Here is a 19,047-nt window from a genome sequence, read left to right on the forward strand (position 1 = left end):
CAAAAAATATTTTTTAACAAAATAATTGTCAAAAAACTACTCTACATTTTACAAACAATATTTTTTATCAAAATAATTCTCAAAAAACTATTCTCAATCTATTAAAAATAAGAAGAAAAAAAAACCCGTAGACTTTAACCCAGAACCGTAGGCTACGTTTTGGGAAACCGTAGTTTGTCGAGAGAAAACTGTAGGTTTTAAATAACCTACGGTTTTAGATGTTCAAAATGAAAAAAAAAATTATAGTTAACCAGAAACAGTAGACCATTTGACGAAACAGTAGACCATTTGACGAAACGGTAGCCCAGTCTAATTATCTATGGTTTCGTGGGCTATTTTTGGACAATTGCTAATTTTTGGCTAAAAGTAGTTAAGTAATTATTTAATTAGGATACATTAGTAATTTTATTTATTTGCTTGCATAATAAGCTGTTAATTTTGGAAAGGTTTTATAAAAAGAGCCGTTAGGAAGTCAAAAAGTTTGGGTCGGTGTATTTGGCGCATAAAACGAACCGTTCTTCACTCTTCACTCATCGCGCTCTCCAAACACCGTCGGAGAGACTCACCGTGTTCTCTGTAACTCCGCTTCTCGGAGACCCAAGCACCTCATCCTTCGCCACACACTCACAACCATGTTTACTTACAATCCAAAGAAACTGACAAAGATCGCTGTAAGTTTTCATTCTTTTCATTTTTCTCTTCTACCTTTTGTTTTTTCTAGGGTTTTTTTTTCTTCTTCTGTAATTCAGATGTTATGATTTCCTCTGTATGTATGGATAAGAAAAAAATATAGAAGGTTAGCTGTTGTTTCTTTTTTTTAATTCTATTTCTTCTCATTGTTCTAGTAGAAACCCTGTCTTCTTCTTCTTCATCTTTTTGTTGGCGTTTTTATTGTTCTATAAAATCTGATTTTCGAACTGGACCAGTAGTATTGCAACTTAAAAATAGAAGGAAACTGCATATTCTTTTTTGTAGTTCTGTTGATCTTTTGGGTGGGGGTTTTTGAGAATGTATTTCAGATTTTGTTGGTTACTGTTCCTAAGGCCAAATCAGAGCAATAGTTCTTTTTCTTCTCTTTAAAGTTGTCTGTCTTCATAAATATGATCACATTTCTTATTTATTCTTTTTAATCATTTTCTTTCAGGGCTTTGTGCATTTTACCATGTTTGGATTGTTGTTTTGTCCTTTCAGCAAGTACTACAAAAGGGTCTCTTAGTATACAATGTTATGCACTGTGAGGCAAATTATTATGATGGAATGATGACAAATCTGCATGATTGCAATCCATAAAATTTTGACTTTGTTGATTTCAAAATCAGTTATTACTTTGTCAAAGCAAAAAATTTGAGAAACCCATGTTTGATTTCATGATTCTTGATTATTCTCAAATATTTGCCAAGTATTTATGATTATGTTTTTTTTTCTAAATCTTCATATGTTTGTTTCAGGCTGCTGCCACCAATATTATGATGAAGAAGAAATCCCATCAAGATTATGCCTTAGCATGTTTAAAATATTTTTAGGGAGTGTTGGTCTGTTTGACAATGTTGGGCAAAATCTGGAGTAATCGAGTTTATCAAAACTGTGGATCAATAGGGGCATAACCGTCAGTTTCTTTATCTCTTACCACTCTATTTTGTCGGTCATTTTTTTTATAGTAATTACAGGTGAATGCTATTTCCCCTGATTTATTTCAACTCATATAAACATCAAGAAAAAGCTCTTGTTATCTTAATTACAAACTTAAACATCTCCTATAAAATGACTTTTTTTGTTATTTGAGTTAATATATCATGCTTTCTGGCATTTAATTACTGATATATTTGCCATATGAGTTGGTGCTTTTTAGTTAAGTAACAGCCCTTACCCTTTTCGTCGACCAAAACCAGATAATGTTGCTACAATATGTTCCTTTTCCTACAAATATGATAAAACCGGGGAAACCTGATTGCAAATGTTTTTGAAATTAAGTTGTATCCTTCAGATGTGTAAGTAAATGCCATTTGTTTCATCATATATTATTTTGTTCTAATACTCCCCAATCCATGCTTATTTCAGTTATATATCATCTTATCTTCCTTTGGCAAACAGATAACCTGATCATATTTCAGTTGGATTTTATTAAGGAGTAAGAAATTCAAGGTTATGTTGTTTCCAAATTAAGTTCATGATAATGATTTCTTTAGTGTACTCAATCACATTATGATAAAACTGCTGTTTCATTTTGACTTATTGGGGGACAAAACTAAACATTGTATTTTCATTCGTGTAGGACAACTTGAAATTGTTGGATGACATGGCAGAATTGAAACCTACTGTGTTTTGCCTGCAGTGTTCAACGATTACATAACAGAGTAAATGATAAATTGATGTATTTTTCAATCAGTAAGGCTTATTTAGGTGTATGGTATGTACAGACTTTTGTATTTATATTTCCTTCATGAGATGTGTACTTTTTTTTTTGTATGGAGCAAAGTGATGAAATTGAATTAATGTTGCACCTACTGAAAGGGAAAAGTTTGTAGGTGGTGCTCCAAGACATCATGTTATCTGGTTTCATCAGAACAAGAGTCTAAATACTAATTTATAGTGTATTTTTTATGTGAAGTTACAAGGTCTAAATAAATACCAATATATGCAACATTTTAGGATTATAACATTGTTGTCTTAAAACCTGAAATGTTAAAAACATCAGGGAAAGGAAATGCCACATGGTGGGTGGAAATGTTAAAAACAAGTGGTCAATATAATGAGGTAATAATCAATTCTCTTTTGTAAATAAAAATATTATTTACATATATGAGAATTTTGTTAAAAAACTTCATTTTTTTTGCAATAATCTTTTCATTCAGCTGTGATGCTTGAACAAGCATCTTATTGTTATAGAATCACCTCGTTTTTTTAGTGGTCTATTGTAAAAGAAATGTGATCATGTATTGCAGTTTTTGTTAAAAATTTAATAGATACACTTTGTTTTACTATTAGTACTTAGTAGATAACTTTCATTTATCAAATATCAATGATTCTGTAACAATAATTGAAGTAATAATATATGAATGATTTATCTATCTTTTTAGATTAATATTATGTTTTTGGTCCCCGAGTTTAGCTGATTTGTTTTTTTTAACATTTGGTCCTTAGTTGAGGTATGCAACGTTTTTCATCCTTGTGCCTAGTAAAATGACAATACTTACTCTTCTTTCTAAGTTAGTGTGCTTTATCATATTCTTCTGAGTTCTGACAAGTTCTGCCTTTTTGTATCAGATAAAACCTCTGCTTATAAAGGAAGAACATGGAGTAATATTCAGGATCATGTCTATTTTCATATAGGACAGTAAGTTAGTTCTGAATAAAGTTTTATATAATAATATTATGCTGAAATGGTTGAAATTTTAATATTACTCTCTTTGGATACAGATGGCAGGCTTGTAGTCATCAATAAAAGCCAAAGAATTTTGTTGAGGAATGCAAAAAAAATTCATTATATATATAACAAATGTAACAAGTCTTTTTTCATTGTTAAACGCCTAAAAGTTTTGTAAAATAAAAAGGGAAACTACTTTAGATCTAGCTAAACACCTAAAAGTTTTATATGGCAATGGCATATCTATATATAGTTAAAAACTCTGAACGGAATTAGTTTAATAGGAGGAGATTATCAAATATGACTTGAGTAGTTGATACGTTTCACACATAAAAGTTGCATATCAAATTTTGTTCTGAAGGGACTTTCACGAAGGTTAGGATTTGAATCATCAAATCGAGAGACATATAATTGCCTAAATCAATGTACCTTATTATTACCAACTCTAGGTTTCATATCCATCTACACATTCTTAATATAAACCCTCTTGTTTTGCTCTACATTTCATCACCAAATTTACTGATACTGTTGTTGTGGTAGTGTTGTTCTTCCAGAGAAATGGGAATGTTCTGCTCTACATTTCATCAAATATGAAGCAACTTATAGTCTACATTGAAAATATTGGAAAATTTATATCAAACAGTGGGTGTCAATCCAAACCGAGTCAAAATCACGTGATTTGATTGTCTTAGGGGTGTTTTAGTCTTTTGCTTTGTTTGATCCAGTAAAAGCCATGTTGGCAGTAGTTGAACTAGTGGGTAGAAGTCCGGGTTTTTTAGAATGTTTTTATGCTATTTAGTTGTTGATTTGCAGTGTGGAATAATACAAAAAAATTGCCTCACAAAACTTCTGTTTTTCGTTGGTTGGTGCTTTTTTGTTTCAGTGAGATGTGTACAGAGGGTTGATTCCAACACAAACAATTTGCTTCCACTATCTACAGGTATGCATCTGAAACCTTCCAAGATTACAAGTATTAGATTGTTTTTAGGGCTAAAACAAAAATAACATGCTACTTTTGTTGTTATGATAAAAATAGCATGCTACTTTCATTTTTAAAATAAAAAGAAAAACATTTAAAGTTTTGGTTAATTTGTCTAAAGAAACAGAACAAGTTTGTTTCTCTTGTAATAAATTGCGACTGCATATAATGTAAGTGGCTATTTCTAATAATGTGTCCTGTTTTTATACAAACTATGTAGATCTCAATGTGGTGTTCTTCAGGATTATGCACAACACTCGGCTGAAAAAGTTTATGAATGCATACAGTGATAAAAGGAGCAAGGTAAATTTCTTAACAATGTGTAACTACTCTTTTTTCATTGTCTAATTATCTCTTGAAAAATAAAATAAAAAAGCTTATGGTATGTACAGACTTTTGTATTTATATTACCTTCATGAGATGAGATGTATACTTTTTTGTGGATGCAGCTTAAGATGGAGCTAGGTGATGAAATTGATTTAATGCTGATAATGCACAGGTAGTCTAAATACTAGTTTATATTGTATTTTTTATGTGAAGTTGCAAGATTTACATATAAGTTGAAGAGTTTAATAGTTATTATATACACAACAAACTAGATTTTTGGAGAAAATATGCAACCTATGACCAATTTATGCAATATTTTAGGATTATAACATTTTCGTGAAACAAAGAAAATATAAATTTATAGGGCTTTGCTGTTTTAACAACTTATAGCACAATGTTGCTTATTATAAAGATTGTTATTACGAAAGCTGAATTAACCTCGTAATGCCTTAAAATGTGTCTGAATATGTTAGAGATAAAGATATGGTAATTCTTTACAAAACTTACAATGAAGAATCCATAAATACCCTCTGTTTAGTATGCCTGGTAATTCTTTACAAAAGATATTTGTTATTTAGTCAATTCTTATCTTTATTTAAAAAGTCTACTTTTTATTTTATAAGTTGGGACATCAGGGAAAGGAAATGCCACATGGTGTGGGTTGAAATGTCAAAAACAATTGGTCAATATAATGAGGTAATAATCTCTTCATTCAGCTGTGATGATTGAACAAGCATCATATTATTACCTTTTATTTTAGCCAAACCAAATATGTTAAGAAAGTATGGATTTCATTACATTCACTGTATCTATACTTTCTTCACTGAAATTGTATGTATATATTTAGAAAAAAATACATCAACCATTTGCTTATGCTTAAGGCATTGGAGAGTGTGTATGGATATTATATAAGGAGGATTGGATACAAGTAGTTTATCTGCATTTGTTTTTAAAGATACAAATAAATATTGAGAAGCAGCTTGCAGCTACAGCTTAGCCAACTATTGGTTTTTTGTGTTAGTGGCACATGGAATAATAGCCAAGGCATGTGACTGTTGTATACTAATTTCTCCTTGTTGGTTTTTATAAGTTCAATTGTATAACACTGGATCAGGAATCCTGTATTGGAATTGTTGAACATGCATATTTAATGTACATATATATATGTCTGTCCCTTGTACTATATTATATTGTTAAAGTTTTAAATCCTCTTTTTAATGCTCTGCATTTATATTATAAAACTGCAGTCAATTTCGGATGCTATTGTGAATCACTCTTCTGCACGAGCCACAGACATTGCTTAGTGTAAGTTTCACCCTTTAAAACTTTTAAATAAATGCTTGAATTTGTGATTAGTTGCTGAGCTTTTTGTTGGAGAATCCTTCTGCATGATGTGATGGTTAATCCTTTCTTATGAATTGCACTAACAAGATTCTTTACTGATGGATAATGCCATCAGCAACTGGGTTGTGTCATTTTCAAAACTTTTTACAATTTAGTGTAACTTCAAATCCTTTTGTTGAATCACAGTTTAGTATTTGACTTTCGTTTTTTTGATAACCGACTTAAACTTGCTCTGCATAAGTGTACTTTAACTTTTTCTTATTAAGGAAATGTACTTTGTAAACCTTAGCATTGTACTTTCATCTTTTTTCTTATGCTTTGAAAATTCTAGCATTGTCCTTGCATTCCTCTAAGGAGTGGAATCGCCTTGTATTTGAAAGTAGAATGTTGTATTTCTTGCATTTAAAGCCTTTATTTTTCAGGTGACCTGATCTTTTTTGCGATTTTGGTCCTATTTTCATGGTTTCATAATGCTCTTTTTAGACGTTTTGTTTTATAAATTTATGAAAATGATCTTTTTGTCCCTATCATCTTCATCTCTTTCATTTCCATTTTCAAGGAGCATAACAGAATTTATCTCTTTCCTTAAAAGCTATTGGTTTTTTTTTTCTGTAAAATATGATTAAGCGTGTCTGGTAGGCTTTTTTCAGAATGTGTTTTTGTGGGTATTGTTGGTAAATGTTTCTTAAGACCAAATCAGAGATGTAGTTTATTTTCTTCTCTTTCAATCAGTAAGTAAGGTTTATTGATGCTCAGCTAGGTGTTTGCTTATTGCAATGTTGTTATGAATGCGAATGCATCTGGTGGTCTGTTTAAAGGTATCAATTTACTAAACTTTCTTCAACACTTTTAGTTTTCCATGCTTTAAAGAATATATAATCTGTCATGTCTGATATTATTATATCTGTTGCTTCTCCCATGTCATGTCTCCTGATGTCATGGATTTTTTTAAAGTATAAATTATTTTTAGGACAACTAACTTTCATTTCATTCTTTTATGTCTTGTGTTTCATTATAGCATCCTAGTTTCATTTCTTTCCATTATAGTATTAAACTTTCAACTTTTTCATATTAACACATTGTGCTTTGAAATTCTTTACCCAATTATATTTTACCTATTTTCTTTATAGGATCTTTTTTCTTATTAGTGCATTCTACTTAATTATAGCATCATACTTTCAGTTTTTTTTCTTATTGTGACATTAAACTTTAAATAATCTACCCTTTTTTTTTGCTGATTAGGACATTATACTCTAAAAAGTTTACCTAAAACTGGGTAGATTTTTTAAAATAGAATTATGTTGTATTTAGATGAAAGTAAAGTAGGATGCTATATATAAACCATACCATACCCTCGTGGTTAAATTTGTGTGAGGGGACAAATACTTGAAAAATCTAAACAACTATTAACTAGTATTTTAAAATATAACCTATTAATAATGCACAGGTAGTCTAATTGCATTCTTTTGGGATATAATTTGATCATGTTTTATTTGTTATTAACATCTCTGAAATTTTCATGTGCATTTGTGTATGCTATTTAGATGCTAAGGTGTAAAACCTTACCATGTTTAAACATGTTTATTAACATGTAATTATCAAGTCACTGTACTATGAAAAACTAAACATGTTCAAAAATTTCTACTATCAAGACATTGTACTCTCAAAATCACTGTACTCCAAATTGTAACATTATATTCTCAAAATATAACCTATTAAGACATTGTAGTTAATACATTGTACCTTTAAAATCTAAAAGTTTTTTTTTTTCCTATTCAGAAATTATATATTGAAAATCTGATCAACTGTAGTATTATACTTTCAGTTATTTGTGTAGTATTATACTGTTTCTCAATAATTGCTACATTGATAAAGTGCTACCTGGATAAAGATGTCTTAAGTTTTCTATATCTTTGTTTGACTTGATAAAACAATGCTTTCATTTAGTGAAGAATTCAATCGATTTTATGTTAGAAGTTCTCAATAATTAAGTAATGCTTTCTTTCTTGTGTTTGGGTTTTGAAGAACATAATAAATCTTTGCGATGGACTGATGGTAGATGAATAAAATATACAAGTTCTATGCTCTGTTCATGCTTTCTTTCTTCGAATGGCTACTGATCAAAGGTGAAGAAACTTATGGCTTTTGTTACTATAAGTTAAATCCATGATTTTTATGGTCACTATAGTAATATAATGTTGATCATCAAGGGTAAATTTATCCAAAAATATCAATTTTGTTTTGCCACATTCGATTTTCTTTCATAAACTTTTTTACTTTCATAAGTTTTTCTTTTAGTTCTAAATTGACTAATTTACCCTCAGGCTTCTTTCGATTTTATGACAAAAATAGCATGCTACTTTTATTTTTAAAACAAAACTAACATGTTACTTTTATTGTTATGACAAAAATAGCATGATAATGTTGCCTAGGTTGATATTGATCCATATGGTTAAGCAATTTTCACTGCTATTATGGGTAGATTTTACAAAGTATAATGAATGTCCTAACAAGAAAAAAAGTTAAAAAGTTCAATGTTATGATAGATTTTTTATGCTCAAACTTTTATTGATGAAGCTTATATTTAAGACTACTTGGTTTGCATACTATCTTTTCCTACTGTTGTTATAATTCTACCTTGCGAAAGTAAAGTAATTTAGCAATCAATTTGTATAGTAGTTACAGTTGAATGCTATTTCCCCTGGATTTATTTCAACTCATATAATTGCTAATCTTGGTAAAGACATCAAGAAAAGGCTACCCAATGATGACAAATCTGCATGATTGCAATCCATAAATAACCCCAAAATTTTGACTTTGTTGATTTCAAAATTAGTAGTTATTTTGTCAAAGCAAAATAATTGAGAATTTCATTTTCATGTGTAAATCCCCTTGGTCACTACATATATTATTTTTCAAGATTTGAAGTACACTGATGCACTTAATTCTCAAATATTTTGATTTTATGGTTTATTGTTAATAATGCAGATAGATGCTCATTGGCTGCACACATAACAACATCCTAACAAAATACACTCAAAATTTATGTTCTTTGGTTCTTTTTTCATTCTACTAATTTCCAAATTTTTGATCGTATTCAGTCTTATATAGTTTCCGAAAGGGGACATACCCTTTCGGGTTTAGGCTCTGATCATGCTTTCTTTCTTGGAAATAAATAAGGCTTTTGTTACTGTACATATCCATGATTTTGTTTTTTGGAAAAACATATATCGGGTTCCTCAAGTATTGATTAAAGCATTTATGGCCACTATACTAATATAATGTTGATCATCAAGGGTAAGTTTTTCGAATTAGTCCCATAGTCAAAAGCATCAATCAAAAGAAGATGATTGGCGATGTTTTGAAACCCAAAAAAGTATTGTTTAGTTGTAGATTGTTCTTCTGTGCACTCTAGGTGTATGATGAAATGTCTTAATTAAGTTAAAGAGTTGTTTTGCTTTGTTTTGAATGTGAAAATGTTATTGGATTAAATTATGTAGAGAGAAGTGAATTACTTATTGTGAGCTATTAGAGATTCAATTAGGGAAAGATAATTTACTGTTTGTATTTTAAACTCATTTAGAAATAAAGTTGTGCATTTCTGTTTAATTGAGTTAGGCTTACTTTCCAATTAATTTGCAGGCACAACCCAAATGTATGAAAAGAAAATATCTGGCATTAGTATCTGGTTTGTGTTGCATTTTTTAAAGTGTACATAATGTTGGTATTACTATTTCCTATATTTTTAAAATAACTATTTGTTTTCATTTTCTAATAGCAATACCAGATGTATGAGAAGAATTAATTATATGTAGTTGGTTACAAGTTGAGGATGAACATGCATATGCATGGAATGTTGGTTTGGAAGAAAACATGATTTCATTAAAGAAAGTTTCAAGTGATCATCATAGTTCACTACAAGTAAGTTTTCAGATAAAATCAATGTTTCCTATTTTAACTAGGGTGGGTTCTAAGTTGTATTTATTTATAGTGTGTCATATATCTATTTCAAGTTTTCAACCCAAGCTAGCTGACTTATCATGAACCATAAAACTTGGATTTTGAAAAGATACCTAATTATATCATAAAGTAAAACTTGAATGACTTTTGGAGTTTAGGTTCTTTAACTTCTTTATCCTAACGTACAACTCTATAAATGTTGATATTTATAATCAATTGTTATATTATTGTACTTAATCACATCATATTAGAACTGATGCTTCTATTTTACTTATTTACTGTATCTTCATTCAACCACTTGAAATTGTTGGATGACATGCATGATTATATATATAACAACAAAGTATATGATGGGACATTATACTCTAAAAGTTAACCTAAAACTGGGTAGGTTTTGAGAGTAGAATGTTGTAATAAGATGAAAGGAAAGTTGGATGCTATATATATAACAAGCAATCACTGAAACTACATCATCTCTCCTTTATTGTAACCATTTAATAATCTATTGGCTATGATTCTTTTCTGTGAATCTCTACCTCAATTATGCTCTCTGAATCTCTATCTCACCTCACAGCTGTTGAAGAATAAGGAACAAACTAAACCCACATTTACAGTCATTAGAATCTGAATAAAATCTTTTACTCCGGGTAAACGTTTGTTTCTTGTAGAAACAAGTAGGTATTTAAAGAAAATGTAATGAAAATTACTAGTATATTTAATGTGGCAGAAGATTGGGATCTTGAAGTGAATCAACCCATTGTTTTCTTTTCTTTCATTTGGCTCTATCATGATAACTGTCATTTTCAATCAACATGCCTTTCGCATTAATATCAACTGTTCCATGGGCATATCTCCTAGTTGCTATGATATTTAGAGTAATATCTTTCCATTTATTTGACCCGAACAATTTATAGTTTTATAATAGGGTTACTTACAGTCATTATTAATTAGGATTTTTTACTATCTTTAATTTACACTGACACATAGATAAAAATAAGCGTGCAAAAAAATTGTTTTTTTAAGTTAATGAATGAAAGTTATTAACTAAAATCATATTATGTATACTACGATTCTATGAATGATAAACATAGAAGTTCAAAAATGATATTTTAAAAAATAAATGAGTGAATGTCATTTTACAAGAGTAGATTAGTGTAAATTGGCGATGGTTAAAGTTGAAGGGGGTCATAACCACATTTTTTTAAATAAAATGGTGGAATATTAAACACATGAAGTTTGTAATATGACGTACTCAACTTAGTAGAATGAAGATTGAATGAAGATTTGATGATGATGTTGGTGTTGAGTTATGAAAGTTAGGAATGGTATTTTTTTCATTATTGAGAAAAAAAAAATCACTAATCATATTTATTATTTATTAAAAGAAAAATAAAAAAACTAGTCAAATAGCCTTTAGTTTTATAGAAGTTTTATGCAAAATCATCAAGTGGGAAGAGAAATCTTAAAGACGTCGTTTTAAAAAATAAACAAAAATCCGGAGGTTTGACTGCGAAATACAGGTTTTATCTAAAAAAAAACCATTTTTTACGGTAAATCTTCAAAGACAATTTCCATAACAAAAAGAGCTTTATATTATAGTTTTAACCAACTTAAAGAGCTTTATATACATGTCCAATAAACCTGCGATATCTTTTTATGTTAAAATCTTCAAAAAGATCATTTGCACAACAAAAATAGCTTTATTATATTGTAGTTTTGACCTAAAAAAATAAAAAATAACTCACATGATTTTGCAGATATAAACTGCGAAATTCTTAATATTATCATATTTGACCTGCGATTTTTTTTTTGGTAAATGTGAATATTGTATTTTTCCTCTCTGTTATTTATGTTATGATTTGAATCAATTTATCATGAAATTTAGATACTGTAAACTTTGTATGATTATTATATGTAATTATATGTATACAATATTTGTGTATTAAAGTTTTTGATATTTTTAAAAATTGGAACCTTAGTAATTTTTTGATGAGAATGTGATTAGAAGATTTCTATGGTAAATTTTACCATAGTGATAACTTAAGGGGTGTTTGGATAGGGAAAAACTTTAAATTGGAATATCCAATACACATGGGTATACCTGCAAGTCTGATGATTATTTAAGGAATCTGTACAAGATTTAGACTGAATTGAATGAGTACAGTTTACGAATTTGTACGTACAGTGTGTGTTAGTTCAAGGCTTTAAGCCGCCCTTTTTTTTTTTTCTTATAGAAAGAAAAGAAAACTACTAGAAAGATGGGCCAATATGTTTTGAGAATATATGATAGAATAAACAAGTATAACAAGTATTTTCATTTTCTTTATTTTCACTTTGCATCTTCATCCCGGTTAAATAGAAAACAATAGCCACTAAATTACAAGTTTATTTTCCAAAATAAGAATTCCATTACACGACATTAATTAATTTGAATCTATGGAATCTAGGTTATTCTATGTGTCGGAAAACTAATCTGAATTTTCCTCCTCGTAACTTACAAAACTGGTTTCAACACTGTCTTCATTACCACTACCACTACCATTACCATGATCCAATGTGCTCATAAAAACCGATCCATCAGATCCAGATGTATCCGACTCTGATGGTGATGGCGATGGTAAACTCACATCACTTCCCGTTGTCATTTCTTCAACCTCAATATAACTGCATATAATACATATATTTTCAACAAAACCAATATTGTATTTATTATATACTATTACATTTCCTTGACAAAAAATCATACCTTCCTACTGGAAATTCTGCTACCAGACAGAAATCAGGCCTCTGTTCCAATACTTCCTTTATAGGAATAAAACTGCATAATTCCCAACCAATTTCTAAATTTCTTCTTTACAAAATATTTTCAACTAATAATCATAAACGACTCTGCCTACCTGGCACTGTAACATCTATTGTACCAGTCACCCTCGCATGCTAGACCTTCCCTGTTAGATATGTCCTGTTCTCCCAAATATTTTATTTTCGTTTATCAATATTATTACATCTCTCATACAAAAACAATAACAAAAACAAAAAATATGAATGATTTTTTTTTTTTTACTACGTACAAGGTGTTTGAGGTGTCTGAATTCGCCTGCAAGAACAGCTGCCATAAAGCGTTCCACTTCAATTTCCTTGAGATGCATGCAGTCCCTTAAAATCATCACCTCCAAATTATCTCCACCACCATTCGCACTAAGGTTCCTATCATTTCAATTTTCAATTTTCAACTCCTTACATCTCCAATAATAGTCATCAACACAATTTTGCTTACTTTAAGAAGGAACCCGTGAATGAGTAAGATGTTGAAAGGTCAATATGTTTCAATTTCTGTAGCCCCTGAAATATTAACAACATATACTTCAATACATTTTGTTAGATGTTACTAGGAAATAGGAAAAGCACTACGTGTACCTTCACCAGCATACGGGCCTTGTAGTCATGGAGTTTGAATCCTTTTAGTGCTAAAGTTGTTATGTTAGGACAGTTGAGCACAAATTCATTGCAGGTTGGGAATTTTAAACCATCGTCTCTACCTGTATTGTATATGTGGAGAAAATAAATTATCCTAGTACAACATTTTTCTAATGAAAGTATGTTGCTATTTCTTGATAATAAAAAAAAGGTCTAGCATGAAAGAAGAGGTACATAACAATTAACATACCTGTTTTTGAAGATTCAAAGACCAAACGTTCTAACAAGGGACAATTCTTGCTTATGGACTCCAGAGTATGCCTCAACTCAACATGCCTATCAATATCATATCAGGATTTATTTAGTAAATGGGAAAAAGAAGAAAACTTTGTCAAGAAAATAAAATAAAGGACTTACAGGCCGACAATTTCAAGATCAAGGAGAGATGGACAAGCTGATAATGATGCCCAGAGGGCAGTATTGTCCATTCTTTCAATGTTGAATAGGTGCAATCTCCTTAAATGAGCCCTAATACATGATACAGATAAAACCTCAGAACATATACAGTAGAGTAAACAGGATTGATTCACTTGCTCTAAATAAAGAAAACATACCCAGGTGCACCACCATTAACACTCAAAGAACTCAAGCAGGATCTTGTAAGAATGGAAGATTCTTTTCCTTGCCTTGATCGCTTGTCATTCCATGAGAATCCTGATGCATCATTAGAGTTCCTAATGCTATAAACTAATGGTTGAGATGAAAAGAAAGGAGGTGCAGGAATAGGTGGCAATACACCAAGCTTGATAGACCTGATATGTCACAAAGTACAAATACAAAAAAAGAAAATGATGTTTATATTTGTATACCATATATATGCCACATAAAGGAGAAAAACATGTTACCTAAGTGCACCTCCAGCTCGATGAATCATGGTAGACACCACAGCGTTATTCACTTTGGGGACTATTGTAGCCAGGTCAATGTTAGCAAAGCACAGAGGATCCATAGCACACTTCTGAAAAAATGAACATGTAGCCGCAGCATAACACACACTTTGTGTATCCAGCATTGAAAAAACCTATGGATCATTATACAATACAAACAGGTGAAGTTAAGAAACAGTAACAAACAAGGAAGAGAGTTGCAAATATCTCTGAACTAAATAAGCATGATGTTCCTTATCCCAGGTCTAGAGATATGAACAAAACAGAAAGAAAATTATTTGAATAAACAGATCGAAATCAAATACCCAATATAGCATACAAGACAAATGAGTGAAGTTCACAAACAAGAAAATTAAATTGCAGAGAAACATCCGAACTAAATAATGCTTCTTTCCTATCCTAATTCACGAGGATATGTACAGAAAATAGAACTAAAACCATTAGCATAGACAGATCGAAAAAGGATCCAAACCAAAAAGTTGATACATTATATAAGACAAGCAATTGAATAAAAAAAATATCAATACATTAATCAGATAAGGAAGCAAACGCCATAGAACGATAGAAAATTGCACATAAACATGACTTCCTTCTTCCTCATCCTAATAAACCAGACTATCAACAGAAAACAAAATTTGAGACAAAAACATTTGCTTAAACAGATCGAAATATAATCCACATAAGAAAAAACTCGATAAATCAAAGGAAACAAATAAATTAAGATAAAAAAAAAACAATAATTTAATAAGATAAGGAAGCAAGCCATAGCATAAGAGGGAGAAGACTGAAACTCCGATACCATTTGAACTAGATGCAAAACATGATACACTTCTTCCTTGTACTAATTCTCGATAGCATAAAAAAAAATTATTCGCATAAACAGATCGAAACATAATCAATCAAATAAAAAAAATCGATATACCTTGATGGTGAGGTCGGGTGAGAGTGGCCAAATGACGGCGTTATGAGAGGAGGAGCATTTCCGAGCAGATCGATTACCAGCTTCAAGTAAAAGAGATCCGAGATGCAAAGCTCGTTGAATCAACTGATTTTGATCGGAATCGGAGGATGTACATTCGATGAGGCGGTCGAATGAGGCGCTGATTGAGGGGGAATCGGAGAGAGCTAAGAAGGATGTTAAGATACCGTCCATGTTGAAGTGATCGGAAGAAGAATCAGATGACGTAGGTTTGGGGGAGGAGCAAGGGCGTTTGGCCATGGAAGAGGAGAGAAGGGAATCCATTGGAGGACAAGGGGGTGGGGTGGGGGGTGGGGGTGGTTTACTTTAACAGGGAGTGAGTGAGAGTAAAGAAGAGGAAAAGGGTACGGACGAGTGACACGTGCGGTGTAGATTGCGTACGTGTAGGTCTAGATTGGTCGCTTCAATACACAGATAGAAAGGTGTTTATTGGATGACTTCATTTTTTTATTTCTCTTTATTACAATAAATAAATTTACCGATTAAAGTGTCTTTTAAACGGGTACAATATAAATCTCTTTAATGAAGAAAACAATTTCTATTTTAAATTCTATAATTCAAAAGTGAATATCATAATATATATGTAATCTAATAAAACAACTATCGTTATTGATTTTACCATAAATATACTTTACTCGTGAAAAAAAGGTTAGTTAATTCATATATAATGAAAAAAAATGTAAACCGGTACTATTTGGTTCGCATCCGTCCCAAACGTATTATGTTCGGTTAAATTGTACAAAAGTGTCAATATTTTGGGAGTATAATGATTAAACCTTGAACATCTTGTTGAGCAGTGAATTCTCACATCCAATTTAACCTTATTGTTGACCTCCAATTTAATCTTATTGTTGCTATAAAGACTAAGGGGTTGTTTGATAGTTGTTGACTGAGTTAGTTCTGACTGAGTTAGAAATTCTGACCGAGTGCACATCTAACTGAAACCATGTTGTTTGATTATATCTCTGACTGACTGTAATTAATGATGAAAAATGACCATATTACCCCTTTATGGAAAACTTCATATAGCGCTAAAAATAACAATGAATTTTATTCTTGGTTCCGAAAAAGACAATGAACTTTGATGCTTTAATAAAACAATGTTGTAATTGGGTAGATTGTTCAATGAACAATGCCTTAATAAGAAAATAGAAAACAGAATGTTCTAATAAGAAAATAGAAATCAAGTAACCAATTTGTTAATCTCATATTAATACATCATTTATAATAAATAAAATCATCACTCCCACCAAGCACATCAAACCCCATCTATCATCCATACATCATTTATAATAAATAAAAAATAGCCAAAAATCACAATACAAAAACACCAAAAATGCTTAAATCTTGAATCTCGTCTCAATATGTTGTTTTGCCTATATTCTCAATATCCTGTTTTGCCAATATTCTCAGGTGTTTGCTAACCTTTAATATGCTCCTACCTTTAATATACCAATTAGTTATAAGTAGAATTAAGCTAATTACAAAAACGCAAATCATCAACAACTAAAAAGGAGTTTCATCATTGCGTCTACACATCCAAAGAACTTCATTAATCAGAAAATATTCAACATAACAGTTAATTATAAAGAGAATTATAGAATACATATGTTAATTAGCACAAAATCCAATAAGAGCACAAAGCATTCAACTGGAGATATGGAAATTCGCACTACACAAAACACAAACCCTAGCCATATATAACCATCTCAAGCCAAATTGATTTGAGCAAAAACACAAAACTAATAAACGAAAATCATCTGGATGCAAGATTTAATTTTAATAAAAGATTGGATGATTTCAGAGAAGAAAGAAAATTGATTTCACATATAGAGAATAGGAGCTTACCGGCTGGAGAAAGAAGCTAGGCGTTGGGTGGCGGCGCTCATGTTTGGTGGCCGGAGATAATCGTTGGTGTGGTAGTGCTCAAAGACAGAGTGGCGGAGGAAGTCGCTGGAATGGAGGGAGATGGAGAAGAGAAGTGTACACGACGTATGGCTGAGGAAGGGGTTCCATCGGAGTTGAGTTTCGTTGGAAAGCGGTGGACGGCGACGCGAGTTTGGACAACGGCAGCAAAGAAAACGGAGGATCCAGGTGGGAGGAGATGTTGAATGATCGAGGTGAGATTCTGAAGGAAGAAAACGTTGGCAATAGGGAGAAGGGTAAAGGAGGGAAAAGAAATCTTTGGTCTCGGTCAGACTATATTTTTCAAGGACCGAATCAGTAGTGTAAGTCAGTACTTGAGGACCAGGTCAGACAAAATAGGTATCTATCAAACAAACTGACCGGACCAAATCGGAAAAAATTGTTGACCAGACCCAGTCAGCAAGTTATCAAACACACCCTAAGCATAGGGTTGCTCTTAAAAACAGGACGGTCAAGGGGGAGACGCCTCTTGCAGGCGCAGGGGGGCAACACCTCATGAAGAAAATTTTCAAAGGACGGCTCGTATGTCAAAATCTTCATCCAAACCCATAACTAAATAGATTGAACCATAGTTACGAACGAGGAGTTTGAAGTGCAACTGCAAGGATGAAGATGAACGATCAGAAGCGCATCCATGACGCTTTGGACGATGATAAGAAGCGTAGTTTAAAAACTTGGCAGCAAAGCCAAACACTGTCACACCCTGTTCTCGACTTAAACTTAACAAAGGGGAAAAGGGAAGTGTTATAACACCCATAAATATCGAGCCAAATTAAAACTTTTTAAATCATTTAAAACCACTCAGTTATTACAATTTGTTTTCAAAATAGTTTAAACATCAGAGTTCCCAGAAATCATATTCATCAATCGAGGAAGTGTACGGTCACGCATTCACCTTCCCGCGGTCATCCGCTAAACCTGAAACAATAAACTGAAACTGTAAGCCCGAAAGCTTAGTGAGTTACCCCCAAAATACCCATACACACAACAATACATATATAATAATAAACAGCATACTATGGGTCCAATCATCCATCGGGATGGAATACCCCAGGCCCTCAACCATCGGGTTGGAATGCCAACATACCGTAACACTTATACAAATAATCAACATTAACTGGGTCCACAACTTTATAGACTGGATTACCCATGGGCCCACAGTGTGAGTCTGGATTGCCTTCCGGGCCCACAGCTCACATCTGAATTACCATCGAGCCCACAATACGAGTCTCCCTTAGCTCGTATCTGGAATGCTCTCGGGTTTATTGGTTACCGCACGGAGCAGTTTCACCTCAACCCATCCCACATAATATGTCGATATATAACACAACTAATGCACATACAGATAATCACATCATACTACAGGTAGTTCTACAGATCTACCTAACTGGCATAACAACTAGCATGCAGACAGTCAGACCAACTATATGTCACTAAGCATAACCACATCCGCTCTACCAGGATACCGCTCTAACAGATCATACTAGCATATAACCATCCTATCTACCAGGATACCGAGCTAACATATCACAACAGTAATGATCCCAATAACAAAACAAAGGGTTGGCCTTGGTGCCTTAGACCCTTGAGTACAGTGAGGATAACTCACCTCGCAATGCCGACCTGAACTGATGTATCAACTCCTGAATTGCTATCTCACCGGAAATCTCGAACTATCACATGATAAATACCAAGTCATTACACATCATAACAATCTTGGCTAAGGGTCCACCCAATCCATCATGTCTATTCTCTTTTATTGGGCCAAGGCCCAATTCCAAGTCCATAACCTTGAAGGTCTTTA

General features: G+C 31.9%; 2 protein-coding genes across 3 annotated transcripts; one reads left to right on the top strand and one right to left on the bottom strand.

Annotated features, from left to right (window-relative positions):
• Nucleotides 1-495: 495 nt before the first annotated feature.
• LOC145116154 (uncharacterized) lies at nt 496-10,065 on the top strand. The gene is made up of 14 exons (XM_079052498.1): nt 496-671; nt 1,449-1,606; nt 2,059-2,128; nt 2,273-2,354; nt 3,265-3,334; nt 4,248-4,304; nt 4,564-4,646; nt 4,793-4,842; nt 5,306-5,366; nt 5,918-5,975; nt 6,771-6,832; nt 8,040-8,140; nt 9,657-9,702; nt 9,793-10,065. Coding segments are annotated over exons 5-10 (309 nt in total). The 5' UTR covers nt 496-671; nt 1,449-1,606; nt 2,059-2,128; nt 2,273-2,354; nt 3,265-3,333; the 3' UTR covers nt 5,975; nt 6,771-6,832; nt 8,040-8,140; nt 9,657-9,702; nt 9,793-10,065.
• Nucleotides 10,066-12,340: 2,275 nt separating this feature from the next.
• On the bottom strand, nt 12,341-15,601 carry LOC145114516 (F-box protein At4g02760-like). Of its 2 annotated transcripts, none has more exons than XM_079050534.1 (11): nt 15,261-15,601; nt 14,297-14,472; nt 14,006-14,203; nt 13,809-13,919; nt 13,642-13,727; nt 13,392-13,513; nt 13,252-13,316; nt 13,046-13,172; nt 12,872-12,936; nt 12,721-12,792; nt 12,341-12,638 (listed from the first exon to the last, which is right to left on the bottom strand). In XM_079050534.1, exons 1-11 carry the CDS (start codon nt 15,579-15,581, stop codon nt 12,443-12,445), a joined length of 1,539 nt encoding a protein of 512 aa, XP_078906660.1. In that variant the 5' UTR covers nt 15,582-15,601; the 3' UTR covers nt 12,341-12,442. The 2 variants fall into 2 exon arrangements, with proteins under 2 accessions (XP_078906660.1, XP_078906659.1); XM_079050533.1 differs by having other exon boundaries at nt 13,046-13,181.
• Nucleotides 15,602-19,047: the final 3,446 nt, after the last annotated feature.

The sequence above is a fragment of the Lactuca virosa genome, chromosome 5 (genome assembly GCF_052849685.1).
Source record: "Lactuca virosa cultivar CGN04683 chromosome 5, Lactuca_virosa_CGN04683_v6, whole genome shotgun sequence".
In the NCBI taxonomy this organism is placed as follows: domain Eukaryota; kingdom Viridiplantae; phylum Streptophyta; class Magnoliopsida; order Asterales; family Asteraceae; genus Lactuca; species Lactuca virosa.